The 18227-nt window shown below is 43.1% G+C and overlaps 1 protein-coding gene across 9 annotated transcripts in view; it reads left to right on the top strand.

Annotated features, from left to right (window-relative positions):
* The window catches only part of PLCH1 (phospholipase C eta 1), a 69794-nt gene extending 53093 nt beyond the window's left edge, over positions 1 to 16701 (top strand). For 7 of the 9 annotated variants that reach the window (XM_048059404.2, XM_067001974.1, XM_067001976.1 and 4 more), the window contains 12 exons: positions 656 to 727; positions 3630 to 3721; positions 4453 to 4553; positions 5324 to 5503; positions 5600 to 5707; positions 6764 to 6888; positions 7340 to 7424; positions 8021 to 8167; positions 8554 to 8633; positions 9484 to 9543; positions 10020 to 10380; positions 13463 to 16701. In XM_048059404.2, coding sequence (XP_047915361.2) covers positions 656 to 727; positions 3630 to 3721; positions 4453 to 4553; positions 5324 to 5503; positions 5600 to 5707; positions 6764 to 6888; positions 7340 to 7424; positions 8021 to 8167; positions 8554 to 8633; positions 9484 to 9543; positions 10020 to 10380; positions 13463 to 15573 — 3522 coding nt within the window. In that variant the 3' untranslated portion in view covers positions 15574 to 16701. The remainder of the gene's footprint in view (positions 1 to 655; positions 728 to 3629; positions 3722 to 4452; positions 4554 to 5323; positions 5504 to 5599; positions 5708 to 6763; positions 6889 to 7339; positions 7425 to 8020; positions 8168 to 8553; positions 8634 to 9483; positions 9544 to 10019; positions 10381 to 13462) is intronic. The other 2 variants (XM_067001981.1, XM_067001982.1) reach the window with 2 other exon arrangements.
* Positions 16702 to 18227: the final 1526 nt, after the last annotated feature.

Genomic DNA, 18227 nt, shown 5'->3' on the forward strand with positions numbered 1-18227 from the left:
TTGGAGTTGCTGTGGAGTGGTGGGGGAATATTCTTCAGCACCTTTAGGTCTTTATTTTGCTCTCTGAAAGATAAAGGGATGTGCTTTTCTGACAGAAGAAAGCTAGAAGCTGTCAGGAATTATCAAGCCAATGTCTAGGGACATGCCTATAGATGTGAAACCTGGACTTCAGGCTGCCTATGAAAAGCCCATGTCTGCTAGACAGATATATATTTTTTTTCTCTCCTTTTCTTTTGCGGCTATTTTATGTACGCTTTCATTTTTGTTTGCTTGTTTTCGCTGAATTGGTTTTTCTACATGGTTGGTTGCTGTCTTGAATATTAATGTTAATTCTTTTCCTCACTGTTAGAGGATTGCTAAGCTAAAATTATGTAAAGAAATGAGAAAAGTCCTGTAATGAGATTTTGGATTTAAATTTGTGTTCAGAGATCAGTATGTTGCGTTTAGGTTTTGTTTCCCTTTTACCTTTATTCTCTTGTGCATTTAGTGTACTCGTACAATAGTGAATCAGAGTGACATACAGAAACTCGGGGTTAAAATCAGGAATCATAAAACTGTGGGGTTAAAGGCATGTCTTTCAGAGACTGTAACAGACTTTTTAAAGATACTTCTGAAGCTATCTAGTTATACTCATTATTGCACTCTCTCTGCACAGAACCTGGACACAAAAGAAGGTGGAAAAAAGTCTCATAGTCGATCATTAATGGGCAACTTCGGTAAACACAAAGTAAGTAAAATGAGAGACTCCTTTTGCTGGTTTATGTCTGACTTTTCTTACAACACAGTATGCCTTATTGCTTGGGACAGGCCTGGTGTGCGTGGAGGCAACGAGGAAGAACTGTTTGGTTACACTTGGTATAATTTTTATTGTTCAGAAGAAGAATATAGCTGCCAAGAGTACAGAGAATCATTCAAAGACAGACACTCTCAAAACCAAAAACATTTTTGCCTGACCACGAGTTTAATCTTTATTAGTGAAGAGGAATTGCTGGTTTTCCGATCAGACTTGCAGCAGCAGAGGAGCAGCGTAAACAACTGCTTCAGTATGTTCTTGTTTTCCAGACCTCCTCCCACCCAGCTGATGGTGTTTTTCATTTGGGGTCCAAATTTACCTGTTTCACACCCTGAGCAGAGCCATAGAATGCGCTTCCTACTGGCCTCCTGCTTGTTTTCGGGGTCTGCTGTGACTGAGCAGTGGCTCTGGTCCCACCACTCCCGTGTTGTAAAAGCGGGCTCTTCTCTGACCTCCTCGCGGTTTGGTGTGCACTATTTATACATCTGTGTAGCTGCTGGGTCGCATCGTCCGCTTCAGTGGGTCTGCACTGCAGCAAGCAAGAGCTGACGCAGTCCCCACGAGCGTGAGGTCTCCGTTCGCAGCCGTGCATCTGAGCAGATACCAGCCACCAAAAGGGACGTGTGCCCGTCTTTCCTCCTCATCCCCTTGCCTGGCAGATGTGTTGCTGTCACCCATCTCTCCCCTTCCCTCACTCCAGCAGGGCCCGTGGCTGGGCTTTAATGAACGTGTAGCCCCACGCGAGCTCGTTTCCCGACAGCTCCTCGCAGGGCCCACGAGCAGGCACCAAGCGAGGAAGCCGTCAGATGGTGGGTGGTGGGAGAGGCGCGAGGCGGGCCTGCAGCCGTGAGGTGGGCCTGCAGCCATGAGGCGGGCCTGCAGCCGTGAGGTGGGCCTGCAGCCATGAGGTGCGCCTGCAGCCGTGAGGTGGGCCCGCAGCCCCGTCGCTGTGCTGCGGCCCGGCGGTTGTCTGCGTTCCCCTTCAGTGCTGCCCGTGGTGAAAGCTGCAGCTGAGCAGGAAGCATGCTGTGTAACTGGAAATCTCCACAGCAATTCAGGAGAAGCAGCAATTATGAAACACATCATAGAATTTAAGCGGCCACCGCCTTACCTGCTGTGAATCCAGCTAGAAGCCATCAACAGTTCTCTAAGTAGCAAATACCAGGACCCGTATTTACAGTTAGATTACAAGCTTGCATCTCTAACTTGGCTGTATTTCTTTCAGTGGCTTTAGCTAAGTGCACGTTACTCAGTCCGTATGTGCTGAGATCTGCAAGTACCCGCAGTGCATGCTAATGGGTGCTTCACCTCGCACCCTGTGCTCGCTGCTGGGGAAAAAGTCTGTGGGTGAGATGTCACAGACACAACATGGAGCCACTAAAAACAGCTGGTACACCGAGGGCTGGAAAGCATGTCAGCAATTTAATTACTTGGACTAGTTATTCTAAGGGATATAGCAGGTAGGAAAGCCCATTCTCTGCTGGGGAAAAAAAAAAAAAAGGCTGTATATATTATAATTAACGATTATATTGTAGGCTGAGCCAGTAGCTTCCCTCTTACGCTTTTACAGCTTAAGGGAGCTGGGAAGGATAGTTGTTATTGATACCTTTGCAGGTGTAAAATTATCCAACCAGGGATATTGACTTGGGATGTTTTCAGCCTGGCTCTTGTGCCAACTGTACCCACGTGTAAACTCTAAAAATTGCCAGTGGAGGACCGAGAGGCTGAGGCTGGTAACTCCTGCAGGATAACTGCGGGAATCATCCGCAGTCCACACCTCTGGGTTCCAAAACTGAACTCTGCAAATGGTTTCCACTCTGGTCAACTTTATTTCAGCACTAAACACAGCAAACTAAAGCATGTACTAGATTATGAGCATTATTGGTTTATCATAGCAGGAGAAATTAATTCTGTGTTCAATTATCATCTAGCTGTATGAGCAGAAGGATAAGGAGCTTTCAGTTATATTGTGAATTACCTCACGATGAGAAGGGAATTAAAGAAACTCTCGTTTGAGCTATAGTTAGTGTTACAAAAGATGCAATGTTGAAATTGGAAACTGAAAGAGTAGATGCTTAAAAAGGTGCTTTTGAGATTTTAATCTTTTTATCATAGCTAGTTGCTCTACTGTACGCTGTAATAAATTAGAATAATTTGAATGCTCATTTGCGTAGCTCAAAAAGCAGTAGAAAAAATATGTTTGAGAGTTTTGCCCAGAGGCTGTTTGTGTTCTCAGCTTTGTGAATGCATTTGTTACATTTCCTAAATTGCGGGGGGGCGGGGGAGCATAGGTTAAAGCAATGCTCTGTTCATTTAGATCCTACTTTGTGGTGCTATTTGTTAAATATGGTGCGGGCCCTTAGCAATGCGGCAGAACCAGTGCCAGCGTACTGGAGGCAGTGGAGCAGTGCAGAGCTCTTCAAAGCTCTCCTCTCCCTGCTGCTCAGCTCCACGCACAGCCTGTTTGTGTACGTGGTGGGCTGCAACAGCCTGGCAGGTTTGCAGAAACGATTCTCTTCCACCTTGGCCTCCGCTGCTGGCCAGCAGGTAGACCTGCTCCGCGGCTGGTGGCTGGGCTCCCTGGGCTTGAAGTGAGACCAGAGCACAGATGCTTTCTGTTGGCTTTCCTTCCCTGTATGCCTGGGAGCGTTCGCTGTTCTGCTGAGGACTGTCTGCTGTTGAACACCCAGGGGTCGTTCTGCATCCATGCAGGACGGTGGTCCCTGCTGTGAACCTGTGGCAGCTCACCAACCCACCTGTCACTGATCGTGGTAATGTGAACGTACAGAATCATCCCCATGCATTGACACAGCTGTGCTTAATTCTTTCCCACCAGAAAGCAGGGAAGGCAACATCCAAATACAGCGCATCAGACGATGAAGAAAATCAGCAAAACTCTTCTGGAAAGGAAGCAGGGCAGCTCCACAGGTGAGCTAAGAATCACTACAATTTTATGTTCGGTTAGAGCTAGAGCATTGTTATTACTATTAATATGTATACGTCACTGCCTCAGATAAGTCTGTTTTTAAGAGCAAGGCATTTATGACACTGCTCTCGGTGTATATTTCGCTGTGACTGCTGTAGCCTGATATTCTGAATGTGTAGATTTTCATAGGTTGCAAATAGCAATTACCCTTAAACTGAAAAGAAATGTGGTAGTAATACTCTTCTAATGGAAAAATGCCAATCTACATTTTTCATGCTGTAAATAGTGTTCAACAAAAACTGCTTAGGCTAAATAAGGGTACATCACAGCCCGGCCAACTTTATTACATTTGAGAATGTAAAGAAAAAGCAATCAAAAAAGCACCATCAAGAATGCATTTGCTGTCACTGAAACGTTCCTTTCCAGATGCAGCTCAAAGCTGTCTGCCTTGTTTTTGTCTATAAGAGCCGCGGTGCGGCCATTTCATTATGTTGTAAATGAAAAATTTTGTGCGCTGTGACCGAAGGTAGAAGGGGAACAGTCATCTCGAAGATTGCTCAGAACCCTCTCGAAGGAGGCTTGCCCCATGGGGTTCCCTGTTTACTGCACCTTTCTTTTCAGCTCGAGTTGCACACGTGTTTTTCATTACTGATGGAAAAACATAAAGGGGATTCAAATATGCTTTAAATATTGAAAAATTCCTGCTTTGTTTTATATATTAAATATAATTCAGCAGACTGACTCGTCGAAGAAAAACTGTGAAGCTGTGCCGAGCTCTGTCTGACCTGGTGGTGTACACAAACTCCGTGGCAGCCCAGGATATAGTAGATGACGGTAAGGATGCCGGTGCAAGACTTACACATGCATTTTTCTTCTCTGTTTTGATAGGAAGCATATCTGATCTCAGGGTTTCCCTCGTATTTCAAAGATATTTTAAAAGCAGAATAGTAAGTTATTTATTCCATTTACTTAAATATGGAGAAAGAGTAAAGCACCACCCCACCCTTCCGTAGTAAATATCCTTTTCCCTTGGTTTCCTATAATCATGTTTTAGTAGCAATATTAAAAATGATTTATTTTTTTTTAATTTCAGGAGAATGCTTTCCTGGTTTACAGTTTTATGGGAAGTGTTGTCATCATTTAATGTTATCGATTTTAAATAGTGTCTAGTAACACGATAAGGTTGAATTGTGATAAATAAATGCAATCCCTGTTGGTGGGCACTTCTTCTCCCTGGTTGTAAGCTCCTCAGAAGGATGGTTTTGATTACACTTCCATTTGTAGATTTCTCTGTAGGTTGTTCATAGCACTTGTATCCAGGGTTGTGCAGGAGAAAAGACCCCAGCAATTAGCATGAGCTTGTTTGGCTTTCATTGCAAGTCTTGAAACTTGTGGGTAGAACAGAAGACGCTCCTGGAAGGGAAAACTGCTATGCCTCAGTTACACAGCATATGGTTTGAGTATGATGAGATAATCTATTGGTGTAAATTTGGGCTAAAACTACTGTTCCCCTTGGTTAATACCAGTATAGCTGAGGTCTGAGTTCAGGCCTTCCTTCCCCAGGATTGCTTTGTAACTTGTTTGTTCATTAACAATGCACACAGGATCAACAGGGAACGTGCTGTCGTTCAGTGAAACAAGAGCCCACCAAGCAGTGCAGCAGAAGGCCGAACAGTTCATGCTTTACAACCAGAAGCAGCTTACAAGGGTCTACCCATCGGCATATCGGATCGACTCCAGCAACTTTAACCCTTTACCGTACTGGAATGTTGGTTGCCAGTTAGGTAGGTGCTGCACAGTAATCTAATTTCTCACTTCTTGTATTTGTGCTAAGTAAATATTATCTTTATAAGTGACACCTGAGTCTTCTCATTCAACAGTGGCACTAAACTACCAGTCTGAAGGACGTGTGATGCAATTAAATGAAGCAAAATTTAGGGTAAATGGCAACTGTGGTTATGTCCTCAAACCTCAGCAGATGTGCAAAGGTAATGTCCCACTATACATTTATTACTGTAAGTGTCAAACCTTTCAAAAAAAAACATTTTCCAAAAATGTTATTTTGGAGAAGTTGCTAAGACGCAAGAAAGACAAATAAGGACATATGTGGAATCTCTTTCACATTTCCATATATCTGTAAGCTTGTTTTGCTTCAGAATTCAGATATTGTCTTCAAAAAATGGTGTTTACCTCTCAGACTGTATAAGTACCGGTATGCAATTCCTTGTAGTTATTATAGACATATTTCCAGGGCTCCATTTTAGTAAGCGTTTAAAAAGGAAAAAAAGAAAAGGAGGTCCTAGGACAGCCAAACAAGAAGAGCAAGGCCCAGGACCATGTACCAGGACTTGCTCCAGCTGTCAAGCTATTCAGTGGAATTAGCTTGTTCTCTTTAAAAGGGATTGGTTCCGTCCTGAAAATTCCATTATAACAGAAGCAAATGGTTTTCAGTGTTATGCAGTGCCAATCCTTCCACATTTGGAGGATTTTGGATCTGATTGTGTCCCTAGGCAATTTTCTTGTATCCCTAGGCAATTTTCTTTCAATGTGTCCATAGGCAATTTTCTCAATATGGCCATAAGAAACAGTGGCAGGTATTCCAGAAGTGGCAGAGGCAGTTTGGGAACTTCAAGCAGGGCACAGTTGCTGAGGAACTCAGTCCTAGCTGCTTGTTTTTCTTAACATCTGTGCAGGTGTGCAAGAAACACAGTCAGAGTGGAGATCTAGGATACAACTATTTGTTTTTTTGAAGCTACTATGCTATAGAAGACAGTTTTTTTTTTCCAAATGAGTGTAAATCTTGCAAAACCCTCCTCTTGGTGGGGGTAGTCTTTCTGTCTTGTAATTGTGTAAAGGAAGGCTGCTAAGCTCAGAAAGGATTGGGGAAAAAAAAGAAAAAGTTTTAAAATTCATTAACAGCTGCTCCATACTCTGCAAGTTTGTATAATGCCTGAATTTTGGCTAGGTGCATGCATCTTGGGGGACGGTATTTATTCAGTGCATCTTTTTCCTTACCCTTGCTCTCCTTCCTTGCCAACTTTCAGGCACATTCAACCCCTACTCTGCCGATCCACTTCCTGCCAGTCCCAAAAAGCAGCTCATTCTGAAAATAATCAGTGGACAGCAGCTACCTAAGCCTCCTGACTCAATGTTGGGTGACAGAGGAGAGGTAAACTACACTGATACCAACAAATGCTTTTATCCTGGGGTCCTAGAGTGACATGGCAGCATATGTCTCAAATAAATTTTCACCTTATTTAAATATACCAATAATTTCAGATGCTGTCAAGCTTTTGGTCACCAATACTACCTTTTCCCACAGAGTCTGTATCCTATACGTGATCTTTATGAACTAATTTGTTTCGTATTTTCAGCATGACTTCACTTTTTTTGAAAATAACTCATAACTGGCCATAGTTCTTGAGACTACAAATCACATATGATTGTGGTTCATGAAGTTATTTTGCATGATTGTACTGCTTGAAAATTCACACGATGAAAAGTTTTTGAATTCTTATATGAACTGAAATCAATTCTCTGCATGAGATTCCTTGAGAATTATCATTGACTGGTATCATTAGCTTGCTTTTAAAATACTGTTGTTTCCAAAAAAAAAACAGATAATAGATCCTTTTGTCGAGGTGGAAATTATTGGATTACCTGTTGACTGCTGTAAAGATCAGACCAGGGTGGTTGATGACAATGGTAAGATAATCTAGCTGATTTCCTTTTCTTAGAGTTAAATATTAAGTAATTATAAATGATTCAGTATCTGTTATTACTATTTAAATTGCAAAGCTTTTTACCTGATGAAATCAAATGATTGTCTTTTAATTCTGCTTTCTAAGTAGAATTTCTGGTGTAGGGAGACAGGCAAGTGACAGGTAAAGGAAGAGAACTGTTCACCACAGTATCTATCTACTGGATTGTTCTTAAATCTCCTTTAGGCAGAAATTCCAAGTATATTTTAAAACGTATAAAATACATGTTTAATTTCGAATGAAATGAATGCTTACCACAGTTCTGCAAAACAGCAGCCTGCCTTTCTATCCCTGCCGGCTACCCAACCAGAACCACTTTGTTTGTAAAAGCTGTTTAGGAGACAGATTTCTCTTGTTTTCAATTATTTCTGTAGTGGAAATTATGAGAGATCCTAGATCTAGATGAGCAATAAATAATGAATATTCTTTTTTGTATTTGGTCTACTTGTTTCTAATGCCTCTTGCTGTGCATCTTGAAAATTAAGGCTAGCACTTGCTATGGCTTTTTTTCACCAAATTTCTGCTCTGTTTGTTTTACAGGGTTTAATCCTGTTTGGGAGGAAACACTCACTTTTACCATTCACATGCCTGAAATAGCTTTGGTCCGATTTCTCGTTTGGGACCACGACCCTATTGGGCGAGACTTCGTGGGACAAAGAACCGTGGCCTTTAGCAGCCTTGTGCCTGGTTAGTCTCACATGTTTTTCTCAAGTTAGAGATCTAACTGAAGATCAAAGGCCTTTGAATTTAAAGTTTAAGGCAAGGTCTCAGCGTAGGATATATGCCTGTTTCTCTGAGACTTCACGTGTGATCTTGGACAGTTCTGTTACGTTAGTGTAGTGTATTCACCGTTACTTTAAGGAGTTTGGATGGCTCACTTTTGGAAATTTCTGCTCTTGTCTCTAACTTTGGGGCAATTTGTACTGGGCGGCTTGGAAATCTCATGAAGGCATAATAGGATTTATTTAAGACAGCAGGTATATATATCTTTCACTTTTATAGACAGTCATTGCCAGTTATTTAGTAGAATGCATACTGCTGAGCGTAATAATGCACTGTTATTACTTTACTAGGTTACCGCCATGTGTATTTGGAAGGACTGACAGAAGCATCCATATTTGTTCATATAACCATTAATGAAATCTATGGAAAGGTAGGTATATCTGGAAATGTACATACTCGTATGATTGTTTTGTTTTAATTCTTCTGATAAAAATGGGTTTAAATGTACCAGAGAACCTCACAGGATTTGTGCTTTTTCTAAATATTTCTTATGGTTTGGGCGTTGTGGCATTCTGTACAGTGGATTAGTAGAGCCTAGCCCACTCTGCCGCTGACCAGTAATAAAGTTCAAAGAAGTTATTCGGGTCGTACAGCCATGGAAAAGCATAACGTCAGCTTCTCTGTTGTCCTTGAATTGATGTCTTCATTTCTACTGTTACCTGTATAGATACCTACCTACACTGCTAAGCATCACCGTGTTCAGGGAAGCAAACTGCAATTCCCTATTCCTAGTGTTTTCTCTGAGGAGCACTGAGCCAGGGCACCCATTCACAGCACACCTGTGTCCAGTAAAACCCTTGGCTCTCTCCAGCTGAGATACGGCAATAACAGTGCAGAGATGCTTCTGTCAGAGCGCTCAGGGAGCAGGAGGATATAGCTCATAATCTGGGCGGGTTTTTTTCAATTGCAGGCTGTAAGCAAGGAAAGCGTAACATGCTGTTACTCTAGTCTTAGTATGCGTGCATTACAAATGTGCTTACTGTTACCACCTAATCATTATTTCACATCTAGATCCAGTGAGTACATTTCTTTTTAAAATCAATTTTACTTCAGAAGTAAATGTTGAGGGCACTGCACTAGAACCTGGTATTCGGTAAGCTAGTTGTTGAATGCTTATATTATGGGAGTGATATTTACAGTTGATGAACTATTTACCTTGTTTGTTTGTGTCATGGTCTTGAAAACATTAGCCAAACATATCTGCATTTTTTGCCTTTCAGTGGAGCCCTTTAATCCTCAATCCCAGTTACACAATATTGCACTTTCTAGGAGCCACAAAGGTAGACTTCATTAGCATGCACTTTGCACTTGCTGGGCACAGATTTTCGAATGGTTCCTAATCGCATGATCTGTAACTACCGAACTGCATCATTCTTCATTCAGACTCTGAAACATTTGAGTTTTGCTTTGATGAAGCCCATGCATAGAACTCCAAATTAATGTCTAGCCTGTCACTGCGGTACATTTCTTACAGTCTTGTCACCTCTGATTAGGAGACTTGGAGCAATCCTCTCTTGTAATTGTGGCAGGCTGCCATCCTAATGAGGAGAAATACAGACATGCATGAATTCATGGAGACCTATGCTGATAGTTCCTCGGTCAGAGTAGATGTGTATTGCTTGGTGTGAATTTTTGCTTTGCTGCGTTTTAACTTTGTATTCATCATTCATAAACGCTTAGAAAGCAACCGTTTTCACTGCATGCTTCCGTAGCAGTCTGAACTCACTTGGAAACTTGGTTGTTCTTGTCTTTTCAGAATAAGCAGCTGATAGGACTCAGAGGGTTGTTTAACAAGAACCCTAAGCACAACGCTGCTGAAACCAGCGGTCACTATGTACGGAAGCGATCTATTGGTGACCGGATTCTCCGGCGCACAGCTAGTGCACCTGCAAAAGGCAGAAAGAAAAGTAAAATGGGTTTTCTGGAAGCCACGGAAATTAAAGACAGTACCTCTGAGCCAGCAGACCTGAAGGACAAAGAAGGAGTCGTAAGGCGTACAAGCCGGAGTTTGCAAGCACGTCCTGCTTCTATGCCAGTGGACAAATACCTTCTGGTAGGACTGCCGTGCCCGGATAATGAAACTGCTCAAGATGCCAAAGGAAAAGAAAACACATCTGGTAAGAAACTTCCAAAATTACTTTTGGTGTACTAAGTTTAAATAGCCTATTAAAAGGCTCGGTTCTGCAATTTATATGCAAGTAGTTCTATTTAACTCAAATGAGTTACTGGGTGAAACGACACATGCCTGAGACTCTAGTATTTTTAATAGCTCACATACGTTTTTAATCTCCTCAGACTCTCTGATAAGCAAAACCCCGTCACTTGGGGTGACAGTGGAAAGCTGTCTCCAAACTAGGCAAATAAATTGCAATAGGTTCTGGAAGTGGTCTTAAAAGGATGTTTTCCAAATTTCTCTTTGTAAGAAAGAAAAATTGTTTCTTTCTTTAAGAACATGTTCAATTAATCTTCATCAATTTCTGGTTTGCTACGGTCCATTTCCTTATGAAAACAGAGCTGCTGGCATGGTGTTTCTCCCTGTTTTCAAGGAGGAAGAAGTTAATGCAACATATGTTTTTGGATACAGTGTATGTAAAGACCAGTGCAGACTTTCAAATAGATGTAAAAGGGGTGACAGTAGTACAGACTGTATCCAACAGTCTCGATACTGTCCTTCTAAAGTAAATAGATTAAGTAACCAAAGTTACATGGAAAGCGTACAAGGATAAAATCTTGGTCTTTGTTGATGCACAACACAATTCTTAAAATGGATTTTTTCTAAGTGTTTTCAGCAACATTAGTCTGGCCTTTGAAATCCGGTACTTTGAAGTCAATCCCCTGACTTCAGCAAAGTTGGCATGTTCGATGACCTGCCTACCAGCTGATTTACTGGAATATTTAAATAAGTCCAGAAAGCTTTGAATGCAATGGCTGTAGTTCATTAGACCTGCTGTCTCCACCCTTAGCTTGTACCTAGTCTAGGACATCTACGCTGCTTTTTGGGGGTCGTTTATTTGTTTGTTTGGAAAGAGCGCGTGCACTCATGCACGCCATCCCTGTGGGGCTGCAGGGCTGACCAGGTGCTCTGGTTCTGGTTGCTCCTGGCAGCTCAGCGCTTTTGAGCTGGTCGCTGCAGGGCTGTGCCTGCTGGCACTGAGCAGCCAGAAGTGCTGGCCGCCTAGCCTTGGTGAGAGAAGGAGAGCACACGGGGAACCTGGCTTGGGGGCTGAGGGGCAGAAGTGCTGCTCTGCCCCCAGTGTTCTCTGCTGTGCAGCAGCAGCTTCTGCCAGCCCAGGTGTTGCTCTAGAATAAGATAGTTACTGGGCACAGATGGAAGGTGTTGTTAGGCCATATTTGTTCTGCTTGCCTGTGTTTGTGGCTTTGAATGAACGTATAATCTGGACATCACCTTAGGAAAGAAGTTACTTAAGAGAAAGAGCAAGCAAAATTAAACCAGTTTTTTCCACCAACCTGAGAAGAAACTGTAGACAGGAAAAAGGAGGTCAACTCTGAAAATGCTGCATTTAAAATGGGATGATTTTCTCTGGATAACCATGCGAAGCTAATACAGCTCAGCCGTTCTTATCAATGGATGCAATAATTTCTTAGAGAGATTTCTTCCTAAAGATGCTTTAGATGAAGACAAAAAATCAATTTAGAAGAAATTTACACACCTATTTTTTTTATAAGCTGTGGGTGTTCACTTATAGCAAAATAACCTTTGAGAAAGCACAGGCCAAGAGATGACCCAAGAAGTTGCCTCAGGGAGTAAATCCTGCCCCTTCTAGCTATGAGGGGACTAGATCCTGTCCGTTGGAGTGCCTGTAGGGCTTGCTCTGTAACCCCTATAGAGGAGGACTGGCCACCTTAGACATAAAGAAATGAGACGTGAAGAAGAAGTTGTTCTAGATGGAGCCCTCTGCTGTGGCTGAAGGACCTTCCTGCTTCTCTGTACCGAAGGGCACGTCCCTCTCTGGTGGAAGCACTTACCTTCAGTCGGGGTGAGAAAAAATGTGACGGTTTTACGCATGTTCAGGGTAAGGCTTGGGTATTCTCAAAGTAACTTCGGCCCAAACATTTCAGACCGGGAGGTGGCTCCACCCTCACGGAGGTACTAGTCAAACGAAGCGTTCGTTGTTGCAGGAATCAGTACAGAATGGAGAGGGCTGGCTGTCCAACAGGGATCTTTCTTGCCACAATACCGTAGCTAAACAGATCTGTCCTGCCTGGATGTATGCCAAGGAGGCTGGGTGCTGTCCATTTCCTCCTCTGTCCTTTGTAGGAAAAAAACACAAAACAACAACAACCTCTACAAATCAAAGAATTTTACATCTCTTCTAACCTTACGTAGGCACACCGTGGAAAGCTTGAGGAACTTTTCAGATTTTGGAGACCAGCCGTTAATGCCAGGCTCATTAAAAATCCCTCTTACCGTAACAGGGGGTTTTCAGGCACTGTTAACGAATGCTCCTAGGGTACCTCATTTCTAGTGAATGTAAGAAAGAGTATGTATTATACCAGGTTTTCTTCTCTATTCCCTGCTTAATTAAAAGCTTCATAGCTAGGAGTGAGTCTGGAGCTGGGATTTGGCATGTAAACACAAGTAAGATCTTGGCGGAAAAAATATCGAATGCGTATTTTTCATGAAATTCAAATCTTGCTCTCTTATGAATGCAGCATGCTGGTGGAAGATCAAAAATTAAATTCTTGGATTGAAATCTCTCAAAATAACTGTATGTAAAGAACATTGTGTGGAGTCCATCTACTTGACGCTTTTACTCAGAGCTCTTTTAAGTATGCATCTTGTTTCAAAGTGTTATGTTTTTAACAGAGCTGTTTTGTTCTGTCTTTATTGCCATGCTTCTTTATAGTACAAATCTGAATAGGAACACAGCTGAAGGTAATACCATGTGCAAGCTATGATATGGTGCCTCATTGACATTATTTGCAACAAATATTACATCACGTGCTTGATGTAATAGACATTCCAAGGAAGCTTCAGTGAAGTGCCTGCAGTTGTATTTTTCCATTTCTTCATATCACACAGATAATTTGGGCCAAGCCCGCACAACTCCATAATTGAGTTCTGTCACAGCTGTACCTAAGTTTGCATTTTCCATTCGTCTGTCTAAGGACAAAGTAGTTGTCAATAACCAGAATGCAAATTTTGTATGCAACTAACATCTTTCTTATTTAATTTAGCCAACAGTGATGGCAATAAAAATGAGAAGGAAACGAACTTGAAAGAATCTGTTTTCATCTGTTCTGAGAAAACAGCAAATATTTCAAATTCGGCTTCTCCCTTTGGAAAGGAGAAGGCCCAGAAGGAAACGGCAGTTGATTCTTCCTTAGTACCACCTCTCCAGGAACAACATGAAGATTCAGTTTTCACAAGTGGTGTAGCTGAAACAAATCACCTCAAAGGCTATGAAGAAAATCATCTTTCTGGTGAAACTGTCCCTCCAGTGCAGGCCTCTCGTTTTGAGCTTGTCACAGAAAAAATAGAAGACAAAAACTGTGCAGACAATAAAAAGGAAGATGACACAAAAGAGACTAAGGAGCAGAAAAGTCTTGTGGGGACTTTGCTTTCTGAAAAAGTAGAGGAGATGGAAAATCTCAACCGCGACATCATCCAGAAAAGCACTGCAGCGGGTCCGTCTCTGACGGACGCTTCCTCTCCTGCCCGCTCCGATGCTCCTGACTTACATTCCACTTCAGCCATGCAAGACAGTGACATTTCTCGCCTCATAGAGGAAGTTTCTCTAGTGAGTGAGAGCGAGCTGGACAGTGCTGTCTCCGCTCTGATCAGGCAGCTGGATGTCACAGACGCCCAAACCAATCTCACTGTGCTCTCAGGCCTCCACGGCACCGGCAGCCAGACCTTCAGCGCCATGCCTGCGCGCCCCTGCCTGCTTACTGCAGAACTTAGCACTCCCTGTAAGAATGACTTTATTACCACAAAATCCATCAAATCCCCATTGTTCTCAACTCCAGATCCAGCCCTGTTCTCCAGCCCCGAGGCTGCAGAGTATTCTGTGTACGCAATTATCCACGAAACGTCTCTTACGCCACCTTCTGAATATAAGACACACAGTGGATTGGTTTGCAAGAAAAAGTCAAACAGTGTAGAAAATAACGCGCCTAGCACACCTTCTTCTTCACCTCTCTCTTTGCCAAGTGCAAATCCCAGAAGGAAATGTGGAATGAGCTGGGAAGCCACCAAGTCTGCCGGCTCTCTTGCTTCCAGTAGCCTCATCTTTGAGGAGACGCTTGTGGACCCTCCCACGGGTGAGAATTCAGAAAGCAGCAGTCTTGTAGAAATCGACGGGGATTCTCAGGATCTCTTGGTAACCGCATGTGAGTACAGGCGGGAAGACATGAGCCAGCTGGCCTCCCCTTTAAAACTGAGGCAGGAGCAGGACAGCAGGCGCTGCGGTGAGAGGACCTTTGGGAATTGCGCAGCTGTCGAGCTCTGCGCTGCTGCCCTAGACTGCTCAGATAGCTTCAGGACTGCAGGGCGTAAACTCCCTTTTCCAGTCTGTGAAAACGTTGATTTTCTACATCACCATCATCATGCAGATAAACAGAAAGATGCGATGTGTACGTCCAAGGGATCCCAACTCAACGTGCGCTCATCGGTGCTCAAAAGTCCTTTGGCCTTCCCTCCCTCTTCAGCCGTCAAACAGACCAGCCCTTGCAAATCCAAGAGTCTCGGTGACTTGACGTCGGAGGATATTTCCTGCAATTTCGAAAGTAAGTATCAGTACATCAGCAGGAGCTTCGTCACGTCCGGCATGAGAGACAAGAAGCTTGCTGCTATGAAGACCATGAGACCCCATTCCACAGATGCTCTGACGGAACAGCTGAGAAAACTGGTGTCCCTGGAGCAGGAGGACAGCCACCAGATGCTGTATGCCAGGCAGATCGAGGAAGACTGCCCAAAGGCCCTGGTCAGAAAGCTGTCGTCCAGAAGCCAGAGCAGAGTGCGGAACATCGCCAGCCGCGCCAAGGAGAGGCAGGAAGCCGCCAGCAAGCAAAGGTCTTCTCACACAAGCAGCATAGCAGGGGTCGTGCTTCGGAACAAGCCTTCGGCGTCTCCTCACGTGATCAACAGGCATTCGACGGGCTCGTACATAGCCAGGTACCTGAGCAGCTTCCCCGGGGAGGACGTGGAGGGCCGGGGAATACCGGAGGGCGCCTGCGCTGCTCTGCACTACGGCTGCAGCGACCAGTTGTGTGCGCGCAGTTCCGTTCTGCAGCTGGAACCCAACAGTGATGATAAGCCAGAAATTTATTTCCTGCTGAGGCTGTAGATTGTATAAATGTACATCTTCAATGTTTACAAACTATTTCAATGAAATGAAGGATTTTTAGCAAGAAGTACTGTTTTGAGGGTTGTTTAAATTATTTAGAAATGCAATTTCATGCTAGTGATTCGGCTGTGATTTAATGTTCCCTTTCCTGTCAACGCTTATGTAAATAGAAACTGTGCTCCGTCCTTCTGTATGTATTACTTTAATTTAGAAATTATAAAAGGAAGTAGTCCGAGGACTATTTGCATGCAATAAGCATCTGTATTTGTAATGCACCGCGTTTTAACAGATGAGCACATCTGTGTTCAAGAGCATAACACTGCAATGAATGCAAGAGTATTTTCCTGTTTCCTGAAATCCTACTGTTTGGGAAAAAAAAATTGTGATCCCTTTTGGCCTTTCATGCAATTTCTACAAGTGTAGTGCTTTCTGTTCTTGGTAATTCCTTTGGGGTTCAGTTTCTGAACTAGGACTCAGACCCTTGCTTAGTACCGTTGTTTTCACTCTACCTGTACTCAGCTGTTAGCGTTTATTTCCCCTGTTTCCGTGTAGGAGCTATGATTCTACAAGAAACAATTTGTAGAACTAGGGTTAGTCCAGATTTGTGGGTGATGCATAGGTCTGTCTCCTGCCCACTCTGTGAAGTATAGCAGCAGTTGTATTCTATTTTTGTCCATGTGTGGAATGCTAATTTCAAGCCGGAGTGGAACGTGGGAGTAATCCAGCATTTATCAACTGAAAACATTTAATTTCTGCATTTTTTGTTACGTACTTTTGCTATTGGTTGTGTTTGTAGCTTCAATATGGTAGCAGATCTGTTTTCTGTATATTTGTAATTTTATTGTTAAATTGTTGACAGTCAGTGGAATATTTAAAGCTGACATGGTGTAGAGTAACTATTTTGACTGTCCTTCACCTTTTTCTATGAACATTGAAAGTGAATTGAGTGAGTAATCTCAAACACCTGAAGCTTCCCTGCAGGGAGCAACATAGCTTTATTTTGGTTTAAAGATATTCTTTGTCTTCACTGTAAGTTTTTTTCTTATATGTAAAAGATGTACCTTTTACCTCTTTCTTTTTGTAACGCAGAGTATTATTCTTGAGAACATCATTAAAATAGATTTTTAAGCACCTGGTTACATGTTTACTGAAACCGTAGCAAATGCAATTGTGGTTAAAATACCAGTAGTGATTGCACACATCTGTCTTGCCGTGAGCTTGCAATAAACTTTCAGAAAGGGGGAAATTCCATCATTTCAAGTGGTGGTGATGTTTCTGGGCTAGAACCTTGCAGCTGAGCTCCTCTCTTCTCTGGATAGGAAGCCAAGTTTACTGAGAATGTCTAACTACCTGCCTATTGCTAATTCCCAATAGGATTTTTTTAAGTTCTTTCTTTAGAAGGTGGATTTAGTTTTGTAATTATAATTTGCATTTTTTTTTTCCTTCTGGGCTTCATTGTACTTTTTTCAGGTACTTTTCCTTGCCTCCATCTTACCTTGCTGTCCAGGTCAGAAATGTGCTGTGTTTATTGTTTAGCATTCCTTAAATTCCCGTGTAGTCTTCAAATCCTGGTCATTACTGATTTAACTTTTTTTTTTTCATGTCACTGATACAGCACAGGGCCAGCGTTAAGTCTTACAGGACTCCCCTGCCCCTGCCCGGGCTCACCACCAGCTCGCCATCTGCAGCTCCCTTTGGAGATTCTGCTCTTAACCGGCTTTGTGCTCTTCCAGCAAGTGTCAAAATCTTCGTGTATCATTCAAGTCCTCCTGAAGATATCACGAAGCGTCTGACTAAATGCTTTATGGAAGACTAAACACAAATCATTCTCGCTCTTAGTGTGGGCACCGAATTTTCATAATCTCGTGTTTAAAAAATAAAAGCAACAACCAGAGGTCCTCCAGATGTATGCCAGGATGGGGGTCAGTTCTTTGGGTACTTATCAAAAGCCATTCCAAAAAAAAAAAAAAAGGCTGTTCAGAAGGATAGCTCTGGAGATGGAAGTTTGATTCAAAGCATGCTTGAGGTTTCTTGTGCTTTGCCATATCTGATCTTCAAATACAGGCAATGCTGAGTAAAGGAGGTGGTGATTAATTCCCTTGTAGTCATTTTGTCTTGGGAATCTAGTATTAAATATTTAAAATATACGCCTAGTCTTCGAGGTGAGGGTGCATGTGCTGTTTGGAATGCATTTAAATAAATAGTAGCTGTACTGACCTGCACACCCCTTTGTTTTCCCGCAGCTTGAGTGCGAACAGCATCTGCATAAAATGAGGCTTCCGCATTAATCAGCTGCATTGCTAATCCTGGAAGGATTTCTGCTTCCAGCTGTTGGTCTGTGGGCAAAGTCTCGGCCCACCTGAATGCGTGCAGCCCTCTGGAAGCCGCTCTCCCATCGTGGGGTGCACGGGATGCCCGTTCCCACCGCCCTGCCGCCGGCTCTCCCGAGCCCAGGGCAGCCTGGAGGCAGCCGCGGTGCTGGCTCCGTCCTGCACACATTCAGGCAGCGTGAGCAGGGGGAAGCTGGAGGGATGTCATGGCAGGTGGAGAAATGTGGTGCCTCCAGAAAGCTTCTGCTCCTCTCCAGAGAGCTTGTGCTCAGCTAGGAAGTTTGAGCCGAACGCAGGGAGTCTGCTAAAAGAATAAAAAACAAA

This window comes from Anser cygnoides, chromosome 9, assembly GCF_040182565.1.
Source record: "Anser cygnoides isolate HZ-2024a breed goose chromosome 9, Taihu_goose_T2T_genome, whole genome shotgun sequence".
Lineage (NCBI taxonomy): Eukaryota > Metazoa > Chordata > Aves > Anseriformes > Anatidae > Anser > Anser cygnoides.